Genomic DNA, 26,591 nt, shown 5'->3' on the forward strand with positions numbered 1-26,591 from the left:
TATGACAGAGTGCAATACCAATTCTCACAAATACATGAAACCCTCAGTGTTCACATCACCCTCCGCTAACAGTAATGAGCATGTGGTACGTTTCAGCTGAGGAGAATAATCACGTTCACTCTCAGACATGCTGAGTGTAAACGATGTATATGTGACGCACCACACAGAAAAACACTTGTCATTTTAACTGAGGCAAGAAGCACCCTGCAGCACCGCACCGCACCGCAAGGGAGAGAAAGACAGGGATAGTAAAATGGCTGACAGTCAGAAGTGAAGAACAGTCAGACAGCGCTAGCATATAGTCAAACAATGCAGAAATAAATCACCTGCACTACAATACAAGCACTATGATCAACTACGCAGACAGAGCCTGGTAGGAAACAGTGCTGCATACACTGACCTCAGCGGAGGAGAGGTATGCGGGGGACCTGGACCGCGATGCCCCCTGTATCAGAATCCAGCCACGTTCGCCACTTTTATAAAATGGCCGCCGAGGAGCTGATAGGAGACAGGCCCGGGGGAGGAACGCTGCCACACTGCTGTGGGAAGGCACTGTGTAGCGGGTGAGGCGTCGCCTGTGAGACAGTGAAAGCACACACCCCTGGCATGTTATTAACCCCTGGGACGCTGGAGCCCAGTGTCCCTGGTGGTCTAGTGGAAGCGGAGAATCAATACCTTGCTCCCAGGGAGCCCCCTGCCTACCGACAAATAAGACTGAATCGGCGGTAACCCACCACGGTTTCCAGCTGCTTACCTGAATCCCCGTGAATCCGGCCACAGTCTGGAATACCGGGGTCCCCGCTAGCTGAGACCCTGGTACCCGCCAGCATCCCCGGATCAGTACCGGCGTTCTGGCCCGGCGGGGTGAAGGAGCGGCAGCATGGACCACTAATTAGCTTGTCCATGCTGCCCGCTCATATCATCGCAGCAAAAGCTGCTGGAAGAAACACATATATAACACACACACACACACACACACGTCTTGCCTCCACGCAGGGAGACTGCTCATGTGCGTAGGGGGGCAGGATATGAACCCGCTTTGGAGTCAACCCAGATGCAAGAGTATGGCACTGGCCACCATGCCAGCCTGCGTTCGGTTATGCAAATAGCAAACAAGTTTGGCACTTAAACCAACACACTATGAGGCCAGCAAGGCTAACCATAGCGCCAACTACGTCCCTGTAGCGCTATTAAAACAGGGACCCGACCAGCACCGGTTGAAAACCTCCCATTGAGTTTTCAGAAGTGTATGAGGCAGCGCTAACAAAGACTTCACACAGGAGTGTGTACGCAGCGCTGTTAATGGACTCTCAAGGAGTCCTTAGCAGAGGAAATGGTGGCGTCCCCACGCCAACCAGATCTAGAAGCCTCCTACCTGGGCTTAACAGACAGCTGGGCTACTGCCAAGCATAGCGGGAGGCTACCAAGCGGGTGCGCCTAGTGCTGTATTTCAAAGGAGGCCCAGCTGTGGCGGGTCCTCGCAGGGTCCAGTAACCATGTGTATGCCCCCTCCACAGGGTCACCGGACAAAGGCTGCAATAGCCGTGACGGTGCCCTTCTCGGTGGTTCCCACGTAGCAGGCAGACTGCCACAGTAAGCAGTCTGCCTGTCCTCATGCTTGTTTAAGAAAAAAATATTAAAAATAATAAAAGAAATGAAAAGGCTGGAGACAGCCTGATGTGCTACCGGCTCTCTCGGGCACATTTTCTTAACTGGGGCATAGAGGGGGAGGAGGCAGTCACACTCCTAAATAATTTAGAAGTGCCAGGCTCTACTCTACCACCATCTATACCCCACTGTCTTGAGCTCCAGTGTCTCCTAGTGGATGAAGGAGAAATAGACAGTATATATCTCCTCTTCTTACTCATGCTCTACCAGTCCTTAGTCTGTTAAACAGACAATCTAGACAGTTGGGTGTCATATAGAGGGTTTATTTCAGTAGTGCCCAGGCTCCTTATGACACCTGCTATACCCAGAGTCTCCCATGGAATTGGAGAAAAGGAATTAACGTTAAGTACAAAAATCATATTTAAAAAAACATCCTATTTGTTTTTGTACATATGGAGTACTGATCCAGTGGCAGTGAAATACATGACAAATTACTGCAATTCATACAAATTACTTCAAGTGGCATTAAGTGAACCCGCTTGTTATTCATTAACTAGACCAGGTGGTTAGTTATGGATCAAATAGTGATATAATGTTCTGTAAGAGGACTGTCCAGTTTTGTACACCATAGAGTCAAAGCTAAATATTTGCATCTCCTCTGTTACAGAAGATGCTACAGAGAGTGAAATCACAGATTACCTGATTTGGGTGAGGAGGTTCACACTGCTGCCCAATGATTCGCTGTTATACACCCTGGAAAGACAAAAAAAAATTATTTCAGTCTCGTGAAAAGAATAAAACTTTATTTCTTACAGTACCAATATGCACAGACCAGGACTACACTCCAACATTTCATTGGAGGTGTGCAATAAACTTTTTCATTGAGAACAGAGGAAAAGTTTTGCAGTAAAGTTAACTCAATCCATAGTTAACAAATGCATTCCCTCACAGAGATTACATGTGAAGTTCACATAATAGCTATTTGCACGAGTGCACCTATTTGTCCGTCAAATGCTATTCAAGGAGCAAAACCACTTCTCCATCCTTGCACCTGGCTTTAATGATAACTGAAAATGCACATGTTGGAAATAGTGAAACTAATGGGACTGTCTTTATTAAATGTGTCACTCCTAGGTGAACTGCAAACACTCCAGCACAAAGTATTCTGTTCCATAAAAGTTCAACTGCAAGGGAAAAACACTACATAAAATAGAATATATATATAAAAAAAAATTATTATTTTTTTTTTATTATAAAGCAAAAAGAATGCACTCACCAGGACTTCTGTATAAAGAAAGTATTATACATAAAATGATTACATTCCAACACTGTCCTTAATAATGTGAGTAAAAACTTAAATAGTCGGTCCTATATAGGGACCTTCTACCAGACGCTGACGGCCCACCTCTACACCACCATCATGTGGGATAATGGTGTCGAGGGAGCATACGTCCATGGTCACTAGATGACAATTGTCCGGTAAACCAGACAGTTCACTAATACCCTTCAAAAAATGGCCCGTATCCCTGGTGTAGGTCTCGGATCTAACCACACATTGCTGTAGATAATGATCGAACAATTCAGCCAGAGGCTGCAGCACTGAACCACGGGCGGAGATAATCGGCCTACCAGGCGGGTTAATGAGGGACTCATGCATTTTCGGAAGTGTATACAGAATAGGGGTGACTGGGAAGTCTACTGTCAGAAAATCCTCTGTGGTTTCATTGATCCAGCCTTCAACAAGTGCTAGACGAATCAGACCATCCACTTCTTTTTTTTAATTCTAGGTCAATATTTTATTGCTGAGAATTTATCTTTGATAAATAAGATCCATTGGTTTATGCGCCCTCTAAATTTATTTGTGTGTGTTTGATTTTCTCAATTAGAGGTGCTGCTCCTATTCTTTAGCGCAAAATAAGGGGGGGGGGGGGGGGGGGAGAGTTTATATATACATTTCTCTATATCTTACCCTTGCTATCCATCTCTACAAAGTCCATAGGGTTCCACAGGATACTTTGGGGTATAGGCAATCATCGGGCTCCTCAGAGTTAAAGTTTTCAGCCTCCCAGGATGCACTGGGTCCCCCTCCTATACCCCGCCCCTGAGCCAAGGCAAATCAGTTACGTAACAAGCCATAGGCTGGAGGAGGAGAAGAGAGAGAAGAAAGTTCTGGAACACACAAGAATCACATTCTCACCAGAAGGAGACAGAAAAACTGGTGACCAGAGCAAAGCCCATCTGCAGGACAGGTGCGACAGGGCGGGAGTCCTGTGGAACCCTATGGACTTCGTAGAAATAGAGATAACAATGTTAAGTTCTTACCATATCTCATATTTTCTACTTCAGGGTCCATAGGGTATCCACAGGATACCTTGGGGATGTCCCAAAGCAGTATCCTTTAAGGGTGGGGATGCTCCTGTGCTGAAAGGAGAATCCGCCGCCCGAAGAAAGCATCCTGAGAGGCAAAGGTGTCAAATGCAGAATACCTCACAAAAGTATGGACAGTAGACCACGTGGCAGCCTTGCATAGCTGAACACCACAGACCTAGTGGAATGAGCCTTAACAGAGGATGGAACAGGAAGTTTCCATGCGAATTCATCCTTCCAAAGTTTGCTTAGTGGCAGGTAAACCCTTCTTACGGAAGCCATAGAGGACAAACAAGGAGTCAGACTTCCTAAAGGAATTGGTATAGTCAACATAAATCCTTAGAGCCCATACCACATCCACGGTGGCCTCACCAACCGAGGGGTCTGGAGAATTAGGCGGCACTATGATTTCCTCGTAAATGTGGAAACTAGATACAATCTTCAGGAGGAAACTATGAAAAATTAGAAAGGGAGGCAGACACGAGAGAGCCCCCTATTCTGAAATCCTTCTGGCCGAAGCAATGGCCAGAAGAAATACAGTCTTAGCTGTAAGCCATTTCAAATCCACTGAGCCCAAATGGTTCAAATGGCGGTCCTTGGAGAGCCCTCAGGACCACAGCCAGATCCCAAGGAGCCACTGGTGGAACAAAGGGAGGCTGAATACGAAGTACACCTTACAGAAAGATGCGGACATTAGGAAGAGAAGCAATCCTACGCTGAAACCTGCACCTTCAGATAAGCCAGGCGACGAAGACAGTGATCTAAACCCGCCTGTAGGAAAGCCAACACCCTGGATATCCGGAACACCTGAGGATCATAGCCTCTAGAGAAACACCATTCAAAAAAAATAAAAAATATGCCATACGCGATGGTAATTCTTGCAGACGCAGGCTTCTGAGCTCTGAGCATGGTGCTAACTACAGAGTTGGAAAAACCCCTGGACCTTAAAAGGGCTGTCTCAACAGCCACGCCATCAAAGACAGACGACCCAGGTCCGGGTAATGACAAGGACCCTGTGACAACAGGTCCGGACGTAGAGGCAACAGCATCGGAGTGTCTACAGAGAGACTCCGAAGATCTGAGTACCAGTGACGTCTGGGCCACGCTGAAGCCATCAACAGGAGTGTGCCACCTTCTTGCTTGAATTTTCGAACCACTCCAGGAAGAAGGGAGAACGGAGGGAAGAGGTACGCAAACCAGAAGGTCCACCGGACCGACAGAGCGTCCACCAGAAGAGCCTCAGTGTCTCTTGTTCTTGACCCGTACACAGGCAGCTTGCTGTGTCGGGAGGTCATGAGATCTCTGGAAGGCCCCACTTGTCCACCAGGAGTTGAAACACCTCCTGGTGAAGAGACCAGTCTCCTGGATGCACGTCTTGACGGCTGAGAAAGTCTGCTTCCCAGTTGAGGACTCCCGGGATGAACACCGCCGAGATGGCAGGGAGATTGCTCTCCGTCCAAGTCAGGATGCGGGACGCTTCTGTCAGTGCCGCCTGACATCGGGTTCCTCCTTGGTCGGTTTATGTAAGCCACCATGGTGGCGTTGTCCGACTGTACCTGCACGGGTTTTCCGTGGAGAACATGTTTTGTTGCTGGAGAGCTTGGAATACCGCGCGAAGTTCCAAGATGTTTATTGGAAGCGCAGATTCTGCCGGGGTCTACCTGCCCTGGAACAAGTGTGGACCAGTCACTGCTCCCCAGCCTCGGAGACGGACGTTCGTCATCTGAAGGACCCAGTTTGCCACCCAAAAGGGACGTCCCCCTATTCAGGTGAGTCGTCCGCAACCACCAGGCTAGAGACAGACGTACCTCCGGAAAAAGCACCATGGTCTGCGTCTTTATACGATGGGGCAACCCATTCCATCTGGAGACAACCAACTGCTGCAGAGGTCTGGAGTGAAACTGGGCATATTCCACCATGTCGAACAGTGACACCATGGAGCCCAGTAACCTCATCGCTGAGTGAATAGACACTCGGCGACTCCGAAGGAGACTGCGTACCCTTGCCTGTAATGCAGAGATATTTTCCTCCATCAAAGATACTCTGTTGTTAAGAGTCCAACAGGGCCCCGAGATGGACCATCCTCTGCGAGGGAACCAGGGTGGATTTCTTCCAGTTTATTAACCAGCCGTGATTCTGCAACACAGAGATTGTCAGTTGCAGATGGAGCTGGAGGACCTCTGGAGACCCTGCTAACAGAAGGTCGTCCAGATAAGGCAACAAGCGGACCCCTTGCATCCGCATGTGGGCTGCCATTACCGCCATGACTTTGGTAAAGACTCAAGGCGCTGTTGCCAGACCAAAGGGCAGTGCCTGGAACTGAAAATGTCGAGTACTGCAAACCTGAAAAATTGCTGGTGTGTTAAGATAATGGGGACATGCAGGTAGGCGTCCTGAATGTCCAACGACACCATGAAATCCCCAGGCTCCATTGCCAGTATAATGGAACGCAGGGTCTCCATCCTGAACCGAGGAACCCTCAAGGACTTGAAGGATTTGAGGTTGAGGATGGGTTGGTAAGACCCATTGGGTTTCTGCACCAGAAAAAGATTGGAATAGAAACCCATTCCCCTCTGGGAAAATGGAACAGGCACTATAACTCCAGCCTGGAGCATAGAGTGCAACACTTTCTGTAGTTCCAGAGCTTTGTTCTGATCTGACGGAAGGCCTGTGGTGAAAAACCTGCTGGGGGGCCTGCACCGGAAGGAGGGCATACCCCCGAGAGACCACCTCGTGAACCCAAGTGTCCTTGGTAGTCAGGTACCAGCACTGGGCGAACCGAAGCAGGCGGCCTCCCACTCTGGGATCCCCCAAAGGGAGGCCCGTCCCGTCAGACAGAAGGCTTATCGTCCGACTTGGGGCAGGATGTCTTGTATTCCAAGCCTGTTTCTTTGGCTGGGCAGATTTCTTGGCCCCAGACTGTCTCGGAAAGGACTGCACTTTGGACTTACCCTGGGCCCTATAGGGCTGAAAGGACGAAGTACCAGACCCTGATGGGACTGTAGCCGATGACAGACAAGCAGACTTAGCTGCTGCCAAAGTGGCCACAATTTTGTCCAGATCAGGGCCAAACAGGACCTGTCCATTAAAAGGCAAGCATTCCAATCCATTTTTGGAATCTGCGTCCGCTTTCCAAGAGCGCAACCATAGGGTGCGGCGAGCGGCCACTGCTGCTGAGGAGATTCTGGAAGAGAGGAGACCTATATCCAAGGCTGCCTCATTAATGTACGTGGCTGAATCCCTGAGATTGCCCACTAACTCCGCCTGCTCATCAGAAGAGTCAGTGTCCAGAGACCCCTCCAAGCTATCAGTCCAGCGCTCCATGGCTCTGGCCCCCAGCACATGGCTATAGCCAGTCTGGACGCCCCTCCAGCAAGGGAATTAATGGACTTTAGGCATATTTTGACCTTGCGATCCGTAGCATCCTTTAAAAGGAGGACATGGGCAATGTAGCACTCCTCACTAGGCGTGTGACATGAGAATCCACCTGAGGGGTTTCCCACTTAGAAAAGTAATTATCCGCAAAAGGGTATGCAAAGGCCAACTGTTTTGAGGCTGGAACAGTTTACCCGGATTTTTCCACGCCTCCTCTAAATGATCCACCAACTGACCAGATAGAGGAAATACAGTGGCATCACCCTTAATGAAGGCATATTTGGATTTGGCCACAGGGGGGGGGGGGATCCTCATCCTCAAATAACCAAAGCCGCACGGACTGCCCGTATTAGGCCAGGTATATAGACTTGACTTGGACTCCGCCTCCTTAGTACAAAGGGGCTCTTGGTCCGAAAAGTCAAAAATCTCCCCATCAGACGAGACTTCATCCTCCTCAAACTGAACCGTCTGAGACACTAAAGGCCGCTTAGGAGGCCGTAATGAGGACTCCCGCTGTAAAACGTCCGTCAGGTGCTGTATCGTATTGGACAATGAATTCACCCACGCAGGCTCCTGTGAGACATGGGGGGGGACGAAAGCGGGAGGCACTGGGGTACCATCAATTGCCTGGGGAACCCCGCATGGGTGATGATACTACAGACTGCTGCGATAACCCCATCTGGGTAAACGCATGGGGCGTCTCCAGCTGGCCCACAAGGGTTGTAAGTGCCTTAGCAAAACAAGCCCAGGGCGGTTCCTGCACAGGCGCAGTGACAGAAATCAGGCGTGATACCAGATAACATGCCCTACATAAACCCTCAGTGTTCCCATCACCCTCCGCTAATGGTACATTACATGTGGTACACTTTAGCAGAAGAGGAAAGTCACGTTCACTCTAGACATGATGAGTGTAAACGGCGTGTATGTGACTTCCCTCACAGAAAATACTTTTACTGTGAGGTAATAAACACCCTGCAACACCGCACCGCAAGGGCTTTAGCATAGGAAGAACAGGGATAGTAAAATGGCTGACAGTCAGAAGTGAAAGTACAGGCAGACAGCGCTAGCAATAAGTCACATACAATGCAGAAATAAATCCCTGCACTACCAGCACTATGATCAACCACACAGACAGAGACTGGTAGGAAGCAGTGCTGCATACTCTGACCTTATCGGAGGAGAGGTATGCAGGGGACCCGGACCACGATGCTACCTGTATCCAGTGTCCAGCAGAGTTTGCACATTCCTTCAGAAATTGGCCGCAGAGGGGAGCGCTGACACAGCCCGCCAGACCGCTATGGAGAGGCGCTGTGCAGCGGGGGAGGCGCCAGCTGCGAGACAGCAAAGGCGCGCTCCACTGCCATGCAATTAACCCCTGGGACACTGGAGCTTTACCGCTCAGCTGCAGCCCGCGGTGCCTGGTGGTCTAGTGGAAGTGCAGGTTATTACCTGGCTCCACATGCAGCCTGCTCCCAGGGAGCCCCCTGCCTGAGGACCTAGGACTGTGTAGCGGCAGGTACCCTCCGCGGTACCCCGCCGCTTACCTGACCCCCTTGAATCTGGCCACAGTCTGGGTAATCCGGGGTCACAGCTAACTGTGACCCGACACCCACCAGCATCCCCAGATCAGTACCGGCGTTCTGGTTCGGCGGGGTGGAGGAGCGACAGTATAGACGTCAGTACTGACTGTATGCAGTACAGCTTTTGTTGCAGCAATGCTGTTTAAAGAACTTCAGGGGCTGTTAAACAGCCCCCCCTCTGAAAATGGTGACCCGACTCCGAGCCAGGCACCTACGAAACTGATTTGCCTTGGTTCGGGGGCGGGGTATAGGAGGGGGAATCAGTGCATCCTGGGAGGCTGAAAACAAACTCTGAGGTGCCCGCTGATTGCCGCCACCGCCTATACCCAAGGGAATCCCGTGGATACCCTATGGACCCTGAAGTAGAAAAATAAAATTATATTATATATATATATATATATATATATATATACATATACACACACACACACATACATACACATATACACACACACACATACATACACATATACACACACACACATACATTTCGGTCAAAAAAGACCATTCTCAAGACATGCAACTATCACAGCAGGGCATCCACAAAAGCAAGTTTGTAAAAGGAATAGTATCAAACAATCTCCTTATCAGAGTCTCCTTAAGTAGCCACCTAACCCGCGTGTCTGGACACCACATGCGTCCGGACCAGAAGTCATGCGTTCCGCAGCCTGGAACGCATGCTCCGAAACCAGAAGTGTGTAATCAAAACCCCGGAGGGCTTAGTAGGGTGCATCAATGCAGCTCCGTCTGCACAGGCAATATCCGGATGTCAACAGTATCCGGACCGGAAGTCATGCGTTCCAGAGCCTGGAATGCATGCACCAAAACCGGAAGTCTGTGTCAGGGCAAAGATAAAAATCAAAAATAGATTTAAAGTGCACCAGGCTGCCTCCATATACACAAAAACAGAGTGCAGACAACTAAAGTCTACAAAGAGAGACAACAAGATAGGCAACCCAAGGTGCATAAGACCCTGGATAATTCCCCAGGGCGCCCTATTATCTCAGCCAGGGGCTCTCTCCTCCAGCCACTTGCACAATTTGTAGACTGTTTTCTACAGAAACTTGTTCAACTTATTCCTAGTTATTTGAAGGATACTGGGGATTTCTTGCACAGGATCAACGAGATCACTGATCTTTCTGATGAAGCTATGTTGGTGACTTTAGACATGTCATCACTTTACACCATTATCCCTCATGAACAGGGGATACTAGCTGTGAAGAAATTATTGTTGTTGAGACCTACTCTTGGCACACCAGTAGAAAGTATTTTGAATCTGTTGGACCTAGTACTCAGGAATAACCATTTTATGTATGATGAGGATTACTTCCTACAAGTAGCTGGCACCGCAATGGGCTCCAACCTTGCGCCGGCTTACGCCAACATTTTCATGCATATATACGAGGAGAGTCACATTATGCCAGCCTTTGGGAAGAATATCCACCATTATAAGAGATACATCGATGATGTATTCCTTATTTGGATAGATACAGTAGAGAGTCTGAAATGTATGGTTAATCATTTGATTACATTGGCTAACCCAGTAAGGTTTCCTTTTAAGTTTGATATGAATACCATAGATTTCCTTGATATTACTGTATTCAGGTCTGGTTCATCTTTGGGGACTACGCTATTTCGCAAAGAAACTGACAGTAACACGTTATTGTTTGCAACTAGCTGTCATCCTCCTGAACTCAAGAATAGTCTACCAGCATCCCAATTCCTCCGTGTCCTTTGTAATAATTCCAACATGGATATTGCTGAAACTCAAATACAGGAAATGAAGGAGCGGTTCCGACAAAGGGGTTACTCTAACAGCACCATAGAGGGCTGTTTAACCAGAGCAAAGAGAAATCTGCTTACAAAGAAGAAGGTGGAACATAAAAACAGAACGACGTTCGTCAGCCAGTATAAGACTATATCTACTACAGTAGGGAGATCCTTGAGGAGAAACTGAAGATAGGGTCTGAATCCACGATATGCCAAAGGAAATCTGGGTGAACCCCCAATGATGGCTTTTCGCCGTGGACGCAACCTGATGGAGTTGTTGATGGGTCCACTAGCTGACATCCCAAAAATAACAAATCTTGGCTGAATACCACCAAACCAAGTTGCTTCATATGTGCAAATTGCATGACGTGTAGATCCTTACCGACTGGCCCTACATTCCCTCACCCCCACAGTGGGAAACCAATCAAAATTAAATACAAACTCCACTGTCTGATGGACCACATCATCTATTTACTCACATGCCCATGTGGCTTGGCTTATGTGGGCTTAACTACTCGACTGTTTCGTGAGAGGATGGCGGCGAACCATCGCTGTACCATCCGACAGGCGATCACCTCTGGTTCTACGGACAAACCAGTGGCTGCTCACTTCCTGTGAGTGGGACACCAAGTGTCAGCCTTAAAATGTCGGATTATTGACTGGGACCCCAAGCCCTTAAGGGGAGAGGGATCGTGAATTGTGCCTTAGGAAATTAGAGGCAAAATGGATCTACACACTGGACACAGTGGCCCCTAGAGGCCTAAATGAGTATAACCCCCTGAATGTTTTTCTCAGATAGGAGAGTTGCCTTGGTCATTTTCATTTGTTTTTTATTTTTCTATTTTTCGATTACTTAACCAACTAAGAACCTTTTACTGATTATATCTTGTTCAAGTTTTTCTATTTATAAAATATATTAAAATTATAAAAATTCTAATCTAAAATTTCCCCCAAAATATTCTAAAAAAAAAAAAAAAATATATAGTCAAAATTTAAAAATGATTGCTATATATTGTGTATTTTTTGATAAGTTTGTTGATTTATGTTGGTATTTAAGTTTATGTGATTGTAACAGAGTCCCCTTGATTAGCCTTTCTCACTGTTGCCCCTAGAGACTACAGTTCTGCTGTCGTGCATACATTTAGCCCTCTGGTTAATTTATTGCTATGTTTTATTTTAGAGTGTGTTTATACTCAACCCCTGGTTGCCTAACTTGTTGTCTCTCTTTGTAGACTTTAGTTGTCTGCACTCCGTTCTTGTGTATACGGAGGCAGCCTGGTGCACTTTAAATCTATTTTTGATGTTTATCTTTGCCCTGACACAGACTTCCAGTTTTGGTGCATGCGTTCCAGGTTGTGGAACGCATGACTTCCGGTCCGGATACTGTTGACATCCGGATATTGCCTGTGCACACGGAGCTGCATTGATGCACCCTACTAAGCCCCCCGGGGTTTTGATGACTCACTTCCGGTTTCGGAGCATGCGGTCCAGGCTGTGGAACGTATGACTTCCGGTTCGGACGCATGTGGTGTCCAGACACGCGGGTTAGGTGGCTAATTAAGGAGACTCTGATAAGGAGATTGTTTGATACTATTCCTCTTACAAACTTGCTTTTGTGGATGCCCTGCTGTGATAGTTGCATGTCTTGAGAATGGTCTTTTTTGACCGAAATGTCGACTGATGTAAGCAATAAACTACTTGTGACCTTATCTTTACTCTGGCGAGCGCCACTTTGTCTTTGACTTTATTGTATATATCTGGACCCGGAGTGGTGCCAGTGGGGAGCACCCCGATTATCAACCAACTGTGGAAGAGGGAGAGTATATATATATATATCTATATCTCCATATCTCCAAGACAATTAAACTTGGATACCGTAAAACACGTCACAATTTTTATACAAGTGATCTTTAATGTTTTATTTTGGTTTTGTACACATGCATATATTTCACACACATGGTTTTCTTTTTATATACACATTTGTATTGTACAAAAATGCTGTAGTATGTATTTATCTGATAATCTGTGCCGAGCACTGTACCTGCACACTCCCCTGATAAGAGGACTGGACTCTACTGAAGAAACGGCACTATCCTGTCCCTACTTCTGTAAATTGCTGGATGCTACAATGTAAGTGTATGAGCGACCATGCTCCACGGGGACAGAGAGCACGAGAAAGAGAGCAAGAGCACAAGGCACAGACAGGAAATCCTAGACCTTAAAATAAACTTTTTACAAATGAACCATAGTGTAAAGGAGGGTGTACAATGTCTTCCAACATACTCAGAGAGAAGGATTGAGGGAGATTACAAGAATGAAAAGGTCTCTCTTACAGCCTTTGGGGGATGCTGGGGAGCTCATAAAGCTTCTCATAGTGGTAGTTACACTGTGAAGCTGCAACATGAAGCATCGTCTGATCAAAACATCTTTGGATGCAAAATATTAACCATATGTACAGACGACCATGTGGCTGCCCAGCACTGCTGAACTGAGGACCCATGCCACACAGCATGGGATGTACACAACAATCTAGTGCAGGGGTCTTCAAACTTGGCCCTCCAGATGCAGTGGAACTACACATCCCAGCATGCACTGCACATAGTTTTAGCATGCTGTTATATCAAAAAGGTGGCAGTGCATGCTGGGATGTGTAGTTCCACAGCAGCTGGAGGGCCAAGTTTGAAGACCCCTGATCTAGTAGAATGTGGCTTTAGATTGCGAGCAACAGTTTTTCAACACCAAAGTGCCAGGACCATAGGATAAATAATAATAATAAATAATAACAATAATACATATAAAATAATGTTTGACTCAAAATGAAGGTGATGGAGCTCATTACCGTAGGAAACCATCAGTACAGGTTGTGAGGATGCGGTGGCCTGTGCCCGGGGAGAAGAATGCAGATGAAACGGATTTTGTGTGCCCAGGTACTGTCAAAACAGGTTTGGACTTTCTCTCATAAAGCTTTCGTACGTCATACAGATACACATCACTGCAGAGAAACAAAAAAATGACAGGTAAACAGTTTTATTTAATGTAAGATAGCACAAACAATGGGTTAAACCACTCGCTCACTCACAGAATACAAGGCATTTGGTTAAAAAAGGCCCCTTTTCCCTGAAACATTTTTAACAACTATACCTACCAATTTTTCTCCTTTGTAAATATATAGTAGCCACACTTACACTAAGCACATGCACGTGACCTGGGAATGTAGGAAGACTGGCAGTTCCTAAGTCTTCCATTTATACTATGGCTGCAGAAATACAAAACTTGTCTTTTACCGCTTATACGGTCCTCTCCCAAAGCAGTACAATAGCATGGAGGGTGAGCAATAAAGCGGCTAGCTTCATTTAAAGGCTGCTACTAATGATCAACAAGCGTGACCAACATTAAGTCTGAGTAAGCTTGGAGTACAAACAATTGCTGTATAATGTCTGGCTTCATGCATTTTACTCCCTTTTGGAGTAACACACATTGCCTGGAAGGGGGAGGGTGGGAATTGCACAAATTTCCTCAGTATTACAGTGCTGAAGCGTTTGTTTGATAATGTTATTGCATTTATATATTATCAATAATTTGGAGTTGTGCACCTGAGATTTGTCTGTTTCTGTGCCTGCAATTAGTCTCATCAGGTAGCACCTCCCATTGTATATATAGTCAGGTTGTGCAGTCCAGGAATCTTTCCCATATACTCCATTTAATGTGCTTTATTGCACATATGAGGGAAAGGTAACGCCCTCAGTCTGGATTAGCACCATTCCTTATTGGTTTAAAAGCATGGAGTCTGGTAATGTATATGCACACTAGTATTAGGCACAATTCTAGGTAAGTCCTACAAGTTATATACTGTAGTGCAACTTTGCTTCATTTTTGGGGCGTGGGTCCCCCTGGATTGCTTTGGTTGATCTGTTTCAGGGCACCGAATTATAAAACACATTCTTTTATAACACATTTTAACTCTTCACTGTTTATTATACATGTATTTCACTTTATTTTTTCATTCTTTATATGCAGCTGTGGCTGCTCTTAACTATATCTTTTACACTGCACTTTTCTTACTATGGCGGTGCCCTGGGGCAACTTAGCTGGGCCAGTTTGGGGGGTTCTGCGCTCTGAATTTGAACCCTAGTATGTTAGGGACCTACCCTTAAGAGGTTACCTGGATATGGTGGGTAGGCCCATAACTTTGGCCATGATTATGCTAAAAACCTCTGTTGATTGCAAAATTTTATTGCATTTATATATTATCAATAATTTGGAGTTGTGCACCTGAGATTTGTCTGTTTCTGTGCCTGCAATTAGTCTCATCAGGTAGCACCTCCCATTGTATATATAGTCAGGTTGTGCAGTCCAGGAATCTTTCCCATATACTCCATTTAATGTGCTTTATTGCACATATGAGGGAAAGGTAACGCCCTCAGTCTGGATTAGCACCATTCCTTATTGGTTTAAAAGCATGGAGTCTGGTAATGTATATGCACACTAGTATTAGGCACAATTCTAGGTAAGTCCTACAAGTTATATACTGTAGTGCAACTTTGCTTCATTTTTGGGGCGTGGGTCCCCCTGGATTGCTTTGGTTGATCTGTTTCAGGGCACCGAATTATAAAACACATTCTTTTATAACACATTTTAACTCTTCACTGTTTATTATACATGTATTTCACTTTATTTTTTCATTCTTTATATGCAGCTGTGGCTGCTCTTAACTATATCTTTTACACTGCACTTTTCTTACTATGGCGGTGCCCTGGGGCAACTTAGCTGGGCCAGTTTGGGGGGTTCTGCGCTCTGAATTTGAACCCTAGTATGTTAGGGACCTACCCTTAAGAGGTTACCTGGATATGGTGGGTAGGCCCATAACTTTGGCCATGATTATGCTAAAAACCTCTGTTGATTGCAAAATTTTATTGCATTTATATATTATCAATAATTTGGAGTTGTGCACCTGAGATTTGTCTGTTTCTGTGCCTGCAATTAGTCTCATCAGGTAGCACCTCCCATTGTATATATAGTCAGGTTGTGCAGTCCAGGAATCTTTCCCATATACTCCATTTAATGTGCTTTATTGCACATATGAGGGAAAGGTAACGCCCTCAGTCTGGATTAGCACCATTCCTTATTGGTTTAAAAGCATGGAGTCTGGTAATGTATATGCACACTAGTATTAGGCACAATTCTAGGTAAGTCCTACAAGTTATATACTGTAGTGCAACTTTGCTTCATTTTTGGGGCGTGGGTCCCCCTGGATTGCTTTGGTTGATCTGTTTCAGGGCACCGAATTATAAAACACATTCTTTTATAACACATTTTAACTCTTCACTGTTTATTATACATGTATTTCACTTTATTTTTTCATTCTTTATATGCAGCTGTGGCTGCTCTTAACTATATCTTTTACACTGCACTTTTCTTACTATGGCGGTGCCCTGGGGCAACTTAGCTGGGCCAGTTTGGGGGGTTCTGCGCTCTGAATTTGAACCCTAGTATGTTAGGGACCTACCCTTAAGAGGTTACCTGGATATGGTGGGTAGGCCCATAACTTTGGCCATGATTATGCTAAAAACCTCTGTTGATTGCAAAATTTTATTGCATTTATATATTATCAATAATTTGGAGTTGTGCACCTGAGATTTGTCTGTTTCTGTGCCTGCAATTAGTCTCATCAGGTAGCACCTCCCATTGTATATATAGTCAGGTTGTGCAGTCCAGGAATCTTTCCCATATACTCCATTTAATGTGCTTTATTGCACATATGAGGGAAAGGTAACGCCCTCAGTCTGGATTAGCACCATTCCTTATTGGTTTAAAAGCATGGAGTCTGGTAATGTATATGCACACTAGTATTAGGCACAATTCTAGGTAAGTCCTACAAGTTATATACTGTAGTGCAACTTTGCTTCATTTTTGGGGCGTGGGTCCCCCTGGATTGCTTTGGTTGATCTGTTTCAGGGCACCGAATTATAAAACACATTCTTTTATAACACATTTTAACTCTTCACTGTTTATTATACATGTATTTCACTTTATTTTTTCATTCTTTATATGCAGCTGTGGCTGCTCTTAACTATATCTTTTACACTGCACTTTTCTTACTATGGCGGTGCCCTGGGGCAACTTAGCTGGGCCAGTTTGGGGGGTTCTGCGCTCTGAATTTGAACCCTAGTATGTTAGGGACCTACCCTTAAGAGGTTACCTGGATATGGTGGGTAGGCCCATAACTTTGGCAATGATTATGCTAAAAACCTCTGTTGATTGCAAAATTTTATTGCATTTATATATTATCAATAATTTGGAGTTGTGCACCTGAGATTTGTCTGTTTCTGTAATATGCAAATGCAGCAGATGTCCGACGCCCCCTGCTGCATTTGTGATCCCAGCACTGCGACAGAGGTCACGCCAGCATCGCGACACGCCAGCCAGCTTAGTGAGCCTCAGCTAACTCAGGCTGGCCAGCTTGCGAGGCCAGGAAACTGCGTCTGGCCTTGCCACTCCCAGGAAACTGGAATGCCGCCCGTCCAGGCCCCTGAAAAATGCCTCTGCCTGTTAACAAACGTGCAATGCTGAATCATGCCCTCTGAGCGATGGTCCAATATAGGTATCAAATGCATAGTTCATGTAACCAATGATCACAATTAGCCTCAATGGACATTATCCACCACAAATACCCCATTTTAAAATGGAAATGCTTAGGCGGGATTCCAATAAATCCTGCCGCTAAATACCTGTGTGGGGAAATGCCATCAATGAAATAGCATTTTCCCTGCACTGTAAATCAGGGGTTAATGCGCGGAAACCCACTGATTTAGCATAAACTGGTGCCTTTTTCTTGCAGACTTCTCCATTCAGCTCCTGAAGCTTTGAGAAAAAGTCCACCTAGGGGAGATGAGGCGCTGGGTTAACCCTGCTAACTGAATTGCTGGCTGCGTGACTAATTGGATTCTCCCCTTAGAGATTCTTTAAAATTAGACACTATTTGCTCTCCTCCCCAATTTAATTTTCACCCTCTGTGATCATTTCAGACAGTCTACAAAAGAATCTGGATGTGATGGATCTATAAGTATGCTTCAGGCTCTCCCTCAGACCTCCACAAGCATAATGGCAGGCAGATGCCCTCCTGCTTACGAAAAGCCTTGCAGGAGATTAGGGAGAGATTATTTTGTAGTCCACGCTCATCAAGGAAACAACCACCCATGGATAAATTCAATTAAATGTTTCCCCGCAGAGCCAACCTATCGGGAGAAATTGCAGCCACATGGGAAACCATCCTCCCCGATTGGTGGACTTGCCCTAATATAGCTTCATTTAGGGACAAAATACAAAGCACCCTTAACTCAAGGAAGCTTGGATCCCTACAGACTACTGGATTTTCCCTGCTCTCCCTCTCATAATCAGGCTGGACATTCCATGACTAGTTTTTCCATGTATTGTTAGCCACCAAATCAATGATTGCTTCCCCCTTTCCAAATGCACTTCCCAGAACCTATTTATCGGCACTGGTATGGGAGAGCACAACACATACATAACAATGCTTCTGTACTGTAGTGGTCTCCAAGTGAAAGAAGCATATAGTGCTCTGTCAGCAGCAGAGTGTATTCCTATTGTTATATCATTAAGCCTCATCGCATTACTGCCAGACTCTCAGTACAGAAACAATTTATACAGAAATCCTTTACAAGGCAGCCCTCGCCACCATCCTATATGCATTATGCCAAAGGCATTATAGAGAGAAGCAGAGATGGATTTGCAGAGTTTTTAGCCATTTCCCCTACAATGAACCAGAGTGCGTAATTGTACATTTTATTACTATTACATTTTTCGGCACGACACGTCTTGTTTAAGACTGCAGCTTATTGGGACGAGAAGAGTGACTGACAGATGCCTGAACCATCAAGACTTGACATGACATGACATGACAAAAACATGGCCCTGAGCTCACCTAGATCCTGCTACAACACACAGCTCTCTTCTCAGTGGATGCACATGAACAGTTTGGGCACTAGGCATGCCCACAGATATTCGCATCTCATGCGTTGTTCCCGGAGTCCGGCGATCAATCACTGATAACTGAGAATCCCAGTGACTAACTATCAGGACAGAGCCGTCAGCTGACAGGAAGTCAAATGAGGAGAAACATTCTTCTTCATCGCGGTAAATCTGTGCAAAAACATAGAAGAGGTTCCGGTTACCAGATAAACAGTGTATACCAGATAAACAGTGTATATAGACGAGGGAGCAGACTGGAAACAGGTCAGTTACAAAAATGAGGAACTGCAGTGGATTTTTTTTTTAATTCTAAACAAATTAACTTTACATGTAAACTGCAGAAAATGGACAAACAAGAACATTATATTGGTACGAAAGTAGTAAAATTAGTCTAATTCATTGGTTCCCAACAGGCCATGTCTTGAGATATCTGTCTGTGGAAGCAGGTAGGATAACTACTGACCCACCAAAATAGATCAACTTATCTGTACATGATTAAAGAAATCCAGAAAACATGACCTGTTGGTGATACTTGAGGACTGGAGTTAAGAACCCCCGGTCTATTTAATAAAATAAAAAAAAAGTTAGAAAATTAAAATGGGCATTGGAAGAAAGCTCATTAAAGCCTGGCCTGTTAAGAGTAAGCAACAGTGTTCTAAGGGATAGAGCCATGTCCAGTGTACCAGCTGCCATACTGTGGGGACAGATCACATTTTAATGTGCATCTAGAGAGGTTTCTAGCTTTCTAATTAAAACAAAAAAAAAAAAAAAAGAGACTCACCTCATCAAAGAGGAAGGAATTGACATCTGAGCAGCGTACGGTCCCATCATAGCTGAGTGACAGCAGATGTGCAGGATTAGATGGAGAGAACAACAAGGTGGACACAGCTTTACAGTGAGGTACAAACGTGTACACTCCATTACCAGGTGACTGGTCTTTCTAGAATGCAAGTAACAAAAGAAAGCATAAAGTCTAAATATCAGCTATAATAGCGTAGGACGATAGATAGATGATATCTCTGTATACATATATCTATATATAGATACATATTTAGCTGTATACATCGTCTATAATATAAATAAATCTTCCCTTTCAATCACCACAATAATCCCACTGGGTTCCAACATCCTTCTCACTCAATACATCCATCTCATTCATTATCCACATTCAATTCCCTAATTGCTAAAATCCCTACAGCTGTGTGTTCTCCCAACTGTGCTAGTCTGCATGCCCTCACTCCCCCCAATAAAGGGGTCCCCCTCTCCAGGGAACCACAGGCCGAGGCTTATAGCCCAGGGCTATAAACAGCACCAATGAGGCGGTGGGTGCCGGGTTGATAGTGTAATGTGGTGTGAAAAAATAAAAGTATAATATTGTCTTTTGCAGTAGAACTACAGGTCCCAGCAAGCCTCCCCAGCATGCTGGTACTTGGAGAACCACAAGTACCAGCAAGCGAGGAATTAATGGCCCTCTGGTACCTATAGTACCCCTGTAAAAGAAATATGAAAAAAAAAAAAAAAAAAAAAAAAAACACCATTTTATTATTCTGCACCTTCACCTGGGGGGCAGCAGCCTTTAAGCTCTTTTTCATGGCTACCGCTTGCCCCAGAACTTCCGCGGCAACTTCACCTAGAGGGCGCTGCCCATCCAGGACTTCCACGGTGTCTTCTTGCTTCGGCAGCTCTTCGCTCCTGGTACCCGGCCGACGGCACCTCGCGCTGGCTTTATACAAGCCAGGCGAGGGAGCAGGGCGATGTCGTCGCAAGCCATGATTGGCTTGCGGCGGCCATCTCCGAATTTCAAAAATGGCGCATGAAATTAATGGCGGGAACCGTTAATTGGAAGGCTCGCCTCTCTCATCCAATGAGCGCTCAGCGGCTGGGTTTACATAGTGAAATCCCGCCGCTAAGCTCGAATGCATGTAGTACTGTCCTTGTAGGACAGTACTAATGTACGTGGCTCATTTATCTTGTTGTTTGGTTTTGCCAAGCCCGGTGATTGCCTACTTTGGACCAATCCACACATAGGAGACCGTGAGTATGGATATTTTTTTTCACAGGTACCCTATTGATAATCTACTGGAGAAGGGGACAGATTTACATATACTCACCTACGTATCCCTGTAGCCATGTATGTTTATTAAACGTTTACTTTGTACGGTGTGTGTGTCCTGCGTTTATTTAACTATTTATTTTGCTGTAGAACTACAGGTACCAGCGGGTCCGTAATGCCCCGCATGCTGGTACTTGTGGTTCTCCAAGTACAAGCATGCAGGGGAAGGGAGGCTTGCTGGGAACTGTAGTTGCACAGCAAAAACAGTATTTAACTTCTACTGTTTACACCACATTACACTATCAACCCAGCACCCACCGCCCCAGGGGTGCCGGGGACAGCCCCAGGCTATCAGCCTAGGCCTCGGGTGCCCTGGAGTCTGACCTTTATTGGGAGGGTCCCCAGCTCCTCAGGGATTCCCAGCCTGGGCTGATGCTTCAGGTGGGAGGCCCGGTGAAAGGGCTCCCCTGGCTGTGACATCAGACCCCCGCTAGAAAAATTCCGGTGCCGGGTCTGGAAAATACAGGGGAACTCTTTTTCCCCTGTATTTCCAGAACCAGATCAGAGCCCAGTGCTGCTTGCGCTTAATACGGAGGACCCCTAAGTCGTTTGTCTCCTGTATTCTGGCAAATCAGGACTGGTTCTTGTTAGCCTGGTGCCGGTTGTGCTTAATACGGGGGGTCCCCTACTACGTTTGCCCTCCGTAATTTGCACAACCAGCACTGGGTCACCAAAAACCCTGGGATGGTTGCTGTTTGGTTGGGGGGGCTTTTTTTTTTCCCACAGAAGAAGGCTTCACGAGCCTGCATCTGCCGCTGGCTACCACCCCCGGGTCCTCCTGCCCGCCTCACGCCCCACCTGCTTTCGCCCCCATGTCTGAGCCGCAGCTAACACCCCCTAACGCTACCTCCCTCTGGGTCCCGGCCACAGCAAACACCGGCTTCCTTCTCCTGTTGGAGGATCCTACTGAGGCTGCGCAAAGAATTGACTCTTCCTATCTCTATAATGGCACAATTGTGAGGTAATAGTTTAAAAACTTCTCAATTACCTGAACTTCAAAAAAAGGTCCCACCCTGGAACAATAGCTACCTAATAAATCAAACCCAGAGTCTAAATTTGCCCCTACTCTGAGTTATGCCTTCCCAAAAATCCTCCATAGAGAACAGTAAAAAAGTGGTCCTAATTGATAGTCAGAAAAATCTGACAGTTGGAGTTTTAGATTACTCCCAAATCCTAATTTGTTATGCAGCACCGAGCAACAGTTCTCAATATGAGATCCAAAGAGCTGTCACTATCAGTGAAACAAGCCATCATTAGGCTGAAAAATCAAAACAAACCCATCAGAGAGATAGCAAAAACATTAGGTGTGGCCAAATCAACTGTATGGAACATTCTTAAAACGAAAGAACGCACCGGAGAGCTAAGCAACACCAAAAGACCCGGAAGACCACGGAAAACAACTGTGGTAAATGATAGATCAATTAATACCTGGTGAATAAAAACCCCTTCGCAACAGTTGGCCAAATCAAGAACACTCTCCAGGAGGTAGGTGTATATGTGTCAAAGTCAACAATCAAGAGAAGACTTCACAAGAGTGAATATAGAGGGTTCACCACAAGATGTAAACCATTGGTGAGCCACAAAAACTGGAAGACCAAATTAGAGTTTGCCAAACATCTAAAAAAGCCATTACAGTTCTGGAACAACATCCTATGGACAGATGAGACAAAGATCAACTTGTACCAGAGTGATGGTAAGAGAAGAGTATGGAGAAGGAAAGGAACTGCTAATGATCCAAAACATACCACCTCATCAGTGAAGCATGGTGGTGGTAGTGTCATGGCGTGGGCATGTATGGCTGCCAATGGAACTGGTTGCCTTGTATTTATTGATGATGTGACTGCTGACAAAAGCAGCAGAATGAATTCTGAAGTGTTTCGGGCAATATTATATGCTCATATTCAGTCAAATGCTTCAGAACTGATTGGACGGCGCTTCACAGTGCAGATGGACAATGACCCGAAGCATACTGCAAAAGCAACCAAAGAGTTTTTTAAGGCTAAAAAGTGGAATGTTATGCAATGGCCAAGTCAATCCCCAGAAATGAATCCGATTGAGCATGCATTTCACTTGATGAAGACAAAACTGAAGGGAAAATGCCCCAAGAACAAGCAGGAACTGAAGACATTTGCAGTAGACGCCTGGCAGAGCATCACCAGGGATGAAACCCAGCGTCTGGTGATGTCTATGCATTCTAGACTTCAGGCTGTAATTGCCTGCAAAGGATTTGCAACAAAGTATTAAAAAGTGAAAGTTAGATTTAGGATTGTTTAGTTTGTCCCATTACTTTTGGCCCCTTAAAAAGTGAGAGGCACATATAGAAACCGTTGTAATTCCTACACCGTTCACCTGATTTGGATGTAATTACTCTCAAATTAAATCTGAAAGTCTGCAGTTAAAGCACATCTTGTTTGTTTCATTTCAAAGCCATTGTGGTGGTGAATAGAGGCCAAAATATGAAAATTCTGTCAATGTTCCAATATTTATGCACCTGACTGTATATTGTATTCATACACATATATGGAGCAGGTCCACCTTTTACAGCTAGAACAGCTTCCACTCTTCTTGGAAGTCTTTCCACAAGATTTTGGAGTGTTTCAGGGTGAATGTGTCCATTCTTTCTGTAGAGCATTTATGAGGTCAGGCACTGATCTTGGCTCGCAATTTCTGTTCCAGTTCATCCCAAAAGTGCTTGATGGTTGAGGTCAAGGCTCTGTGTGGGAGAGTCAAGTTCTTCTACATCAAACCATGTCTTTATAGTCCTTGCTTTGTGCACTGGGACACACTCATGTTGGGATAGAAAAGTCCTTCCCCAAACTGTTGCCACAAAGTTGGCAGCATAGCATTGTCCAAAATCTCTTGGTATGCTGAAGCATTAACATTGCCCTTCACTGGAGACAAGGGGCCTAGCCCAAGCCCTGAAAAACAGCCCCATACCATTATCCACCAAACTTACACAGTTGGCACAAAGCAGTCAGGTAGGTAACGTTCTCCCGGCATCCACAAAACCCAGACTCACCCATCTAACCGCCAAACAGAGAAGCGCGATTCGTCACTCTACATAACACGTTTCCATTGCTCCACAGTCCAGTGTCTGTGTGCTTTACACTACTCCCTACAACGCTTGGCATTGGACTTGGTGATGCGAGCCTTACATGCAGCTGATTGGCCAGGGAAACCCATTCCATTAAAGTCCTGACGCAGTTTTTGTGCGTACATTAATGCCAGTGGACATTTGGAACTCTTCAGCTATGGATTCAGTAGAGCGTGGCGACTTTTACGCACTATGCTCCTTAGCAATCATTAACCTCGATCTGCAATTTTACGTGGTCTTCCGCTTAGTGGCAGAGTTGCTGTTGTTACTAATCGCTTCCACTTTCTAATAATATCACTTACAGTTGACCGTAAAATGTCATCCCTGCTGGATATTCCACAGACAGACTTATTGCAAAGGTGGCATGCTATCACAGTACCATGCTTGAAGTCATTGAGCTTTTCAGTACGACCCATTTTGTATCACAAATGTTGCAAATGGAGACTGCATGGCCAGGTGCTTGATTTATACACCTGTGGCTACTGGTCCGATTGAAAAACCTCAATTCAATAATTAACAGGTGTGGCCAAATGGAATCGGTATGATTTACCCATGCCCGTCGGTAGGAATCCCAACAGGGGCATCCCGGCAGAGGAGGAAATCCTGATCGTCCTAAGTTAAGTATATACTAACCTATTTATACCCCCTAACCCTCCCTTAGGGGTGCCTAACCCCCCCCCCCCCCCCCAAGTGCCTAACCCTAATCCCCCCCCCCCCCCCCCAAGTGCCTAAAGCTAACTCCCCCTTCCCTGCCGCCTAACTATAAGCCCCCCCCACACCCCCCCCCCCCCCAGGGGTGCCTAACCCTAATTCCACCCGGGAACCCTACACCTAACCCTCCCCCGCGGCTATCCACACTCGGCGCCCCTTTGATCAGGATGCCAGGCGTCGGGCTCCCGCATATGTCTAATGACAGGCGTCGGCATATCGACGCCTGTCTTTAGACACTTGCCGGGATATGACAGTCAGGAAGCCGGCTTCCCAACTGCATACCGGCCAAATACGTACATACGTGCGTGATACCACCAGCACTCGGCATAGGACCACCCATTGATTAGAGACAAAGAAGGCGCACAGAGAGCCACTACAATAAGCGCCTTTAACACTTACAAGGGTGAGGGAAAAAAAAAAACTGAAAAGTAGACCATATATAGGGATTGAAACAGTTTGTGTTGGCTATACCCGCAAAGACATTCGTTGAACTGATCTGTAATCATTTTTTTATGCTGTAGAGTTCTGGTGTAAATTAATTAAAGGTTGCAGCGAGTTAAGCTGCATACACACACACAACGATTTAGTAAATGATAGATTTTAGTAAATGATTTTTGTTAATTTTTTCAAAAGGGAAAAATGAACAAAAATAGTTTACTAAAATCATTCATTTACTAAATGTAATGAACAATTTTTTTGAACTACAAACGATTTTTGCATTTTCCCTTACTGAAAATCGTTGAGTTGGTCAGTCTGACTGAACTACAAACTTGAACGCGCATGAACGATAATCGTTCGTTTTAACTCAGAAAGTGAACGATTTTTTCAACGATTGAACGATATTGTTAACGATAATCGTTCAAAATATCTTTGTGTGTATGCACCTTAAGAGTTAATGTAGAAGTTGGGTTTGTGCGGGGAAAACACCCAAGGAAGCCTGAATGCCTCGTTCTTACTGTGATACATGGAAGTGGACTGATTGTTTGGGCAACAATATCCGGGAACCCTGCAGGTCTTACACTTATGCTGGGTACACACTAAACGGTGGAAATCCGTACAGTGTATAGGGCTCTTTGCCAGGCGCAGCCTTTTCTTCAGGGACGTCTGGTAAAAGTACAGTCAAACAACGCACCCGCAGTAGCCTACATAAACCACCAGGGTGGCACTCGCAGTAATGGTGCTATGTAGAAAGTCAGCCGCATTCGCCATTGGCGAAGCGTCATCTTCCAGCTCTATCCGCTGTCTTCATCTCCAGGGACCAGAATTTGGAAGCTGAGTTTTTAAGAAGTCATGATATTCACGAAGGTGAGGGAACACTGCATAGGGACATCTTTCAACTGCTGGTCTGTCGTTGGGGCCTACTGGACATGATAGAGTCTCGTCACAACCACCAGTTACCGAGATACCGCTCCCGCACCGGGGATCCAGACGTACTCCTGGTAGACGCTCTGGCGGTTCCATGGGAGTTCCCTTTGATTAACATTTTCTTTCTGGTCTTGATAATTCCTTGAGTTTTTTTCATATTTAAGCTGGAGGGCGGCATGACTATCCTGGTGGCACCAGATTAGCCATGGCGGGTGTGGTACGCAGACATTCAAGGCCTCTCCATAGACTCAGCACTGCACTTTCCTCCGTGGCCGATCTTCTGTCACAACGGCCGCGCTTCCATCCGCATCTGGCCCATCTCGCTTTGCTTTTGAGCCACCCGATCAAAGGTAATCTCCAGAAGGGTCATTCGAACAATGCTTAATGCTAGGAGCCCTCTTCGGCAAGATCTATCACCGAATTTGGTGTACCTATTTTGCTTGGTGTGCGACTAGTGGTTATAACCCCAGGTCTTTTCGCCTCTCCCGAGTACTTTCCTTTCTGCAGGCCAGTCTGGACTTGGGCATCCGGCTCTCTTCCTTGAAGGTCCAGGTTTCGGCTTTGTTGGTTCTCTTCCAAAGACAGATAGCACTGTTACCTAATGGACTCTCCAAATCGG

The 26,591-nt window shown here is 45.7% G+C and overlaps 1 protein-coding gene across 1 annotated transcript in view; it reads right to left on the bottom strand.

Annotated features, from left to right (window-relative positions):
• The window catches only part of WDR76 (WD repeat domain 76), a 64,420-nt gene that overhangs the window by 12,597 nt on the left and 25,232 nt on the right, over positions 1 to 26,591 (bottom strand). Inside the window, exons 10-13 of the mRNA XM_088452827.1 lie at positions 19,471 to 19,629; positions 18,643 to 18,860; positions 13,540 to 13,692; positions 2,308 to 2,361 (exon numbers count right to left, since the gene is read on the bottom strand). Of these exons, the coding sequence (XP_088308953.1) occupies positions 2,308 to 2,361; positions 13,540 to 13,692; positions 18,643 to 18,860; positions 19,471 to 19,629 (584 nt within the window). The remainder of the gene's footprint in view (positions 1 to 2,307; positions 2,362 to 13,539; positions 13,693 to 18,642; positions 18,861 to 19,470; positions 19,630 to 26,591) is intronic.

This window comes from Taudactylus pleione, unplaced genomic scaffold (assembly GCF_031769625.1).
Source record: "Taudactylus pleione unplaced genomic scaffold, aTauple2 ptg000556l, whole genome shotgun sequence".
Classification (NCBI taxonomy): Eukaryota; Metazoa; Chordata; class Amphibia; order Anura; family Myobatrachidae; genus Taudactylus; species Taudactylus pleione.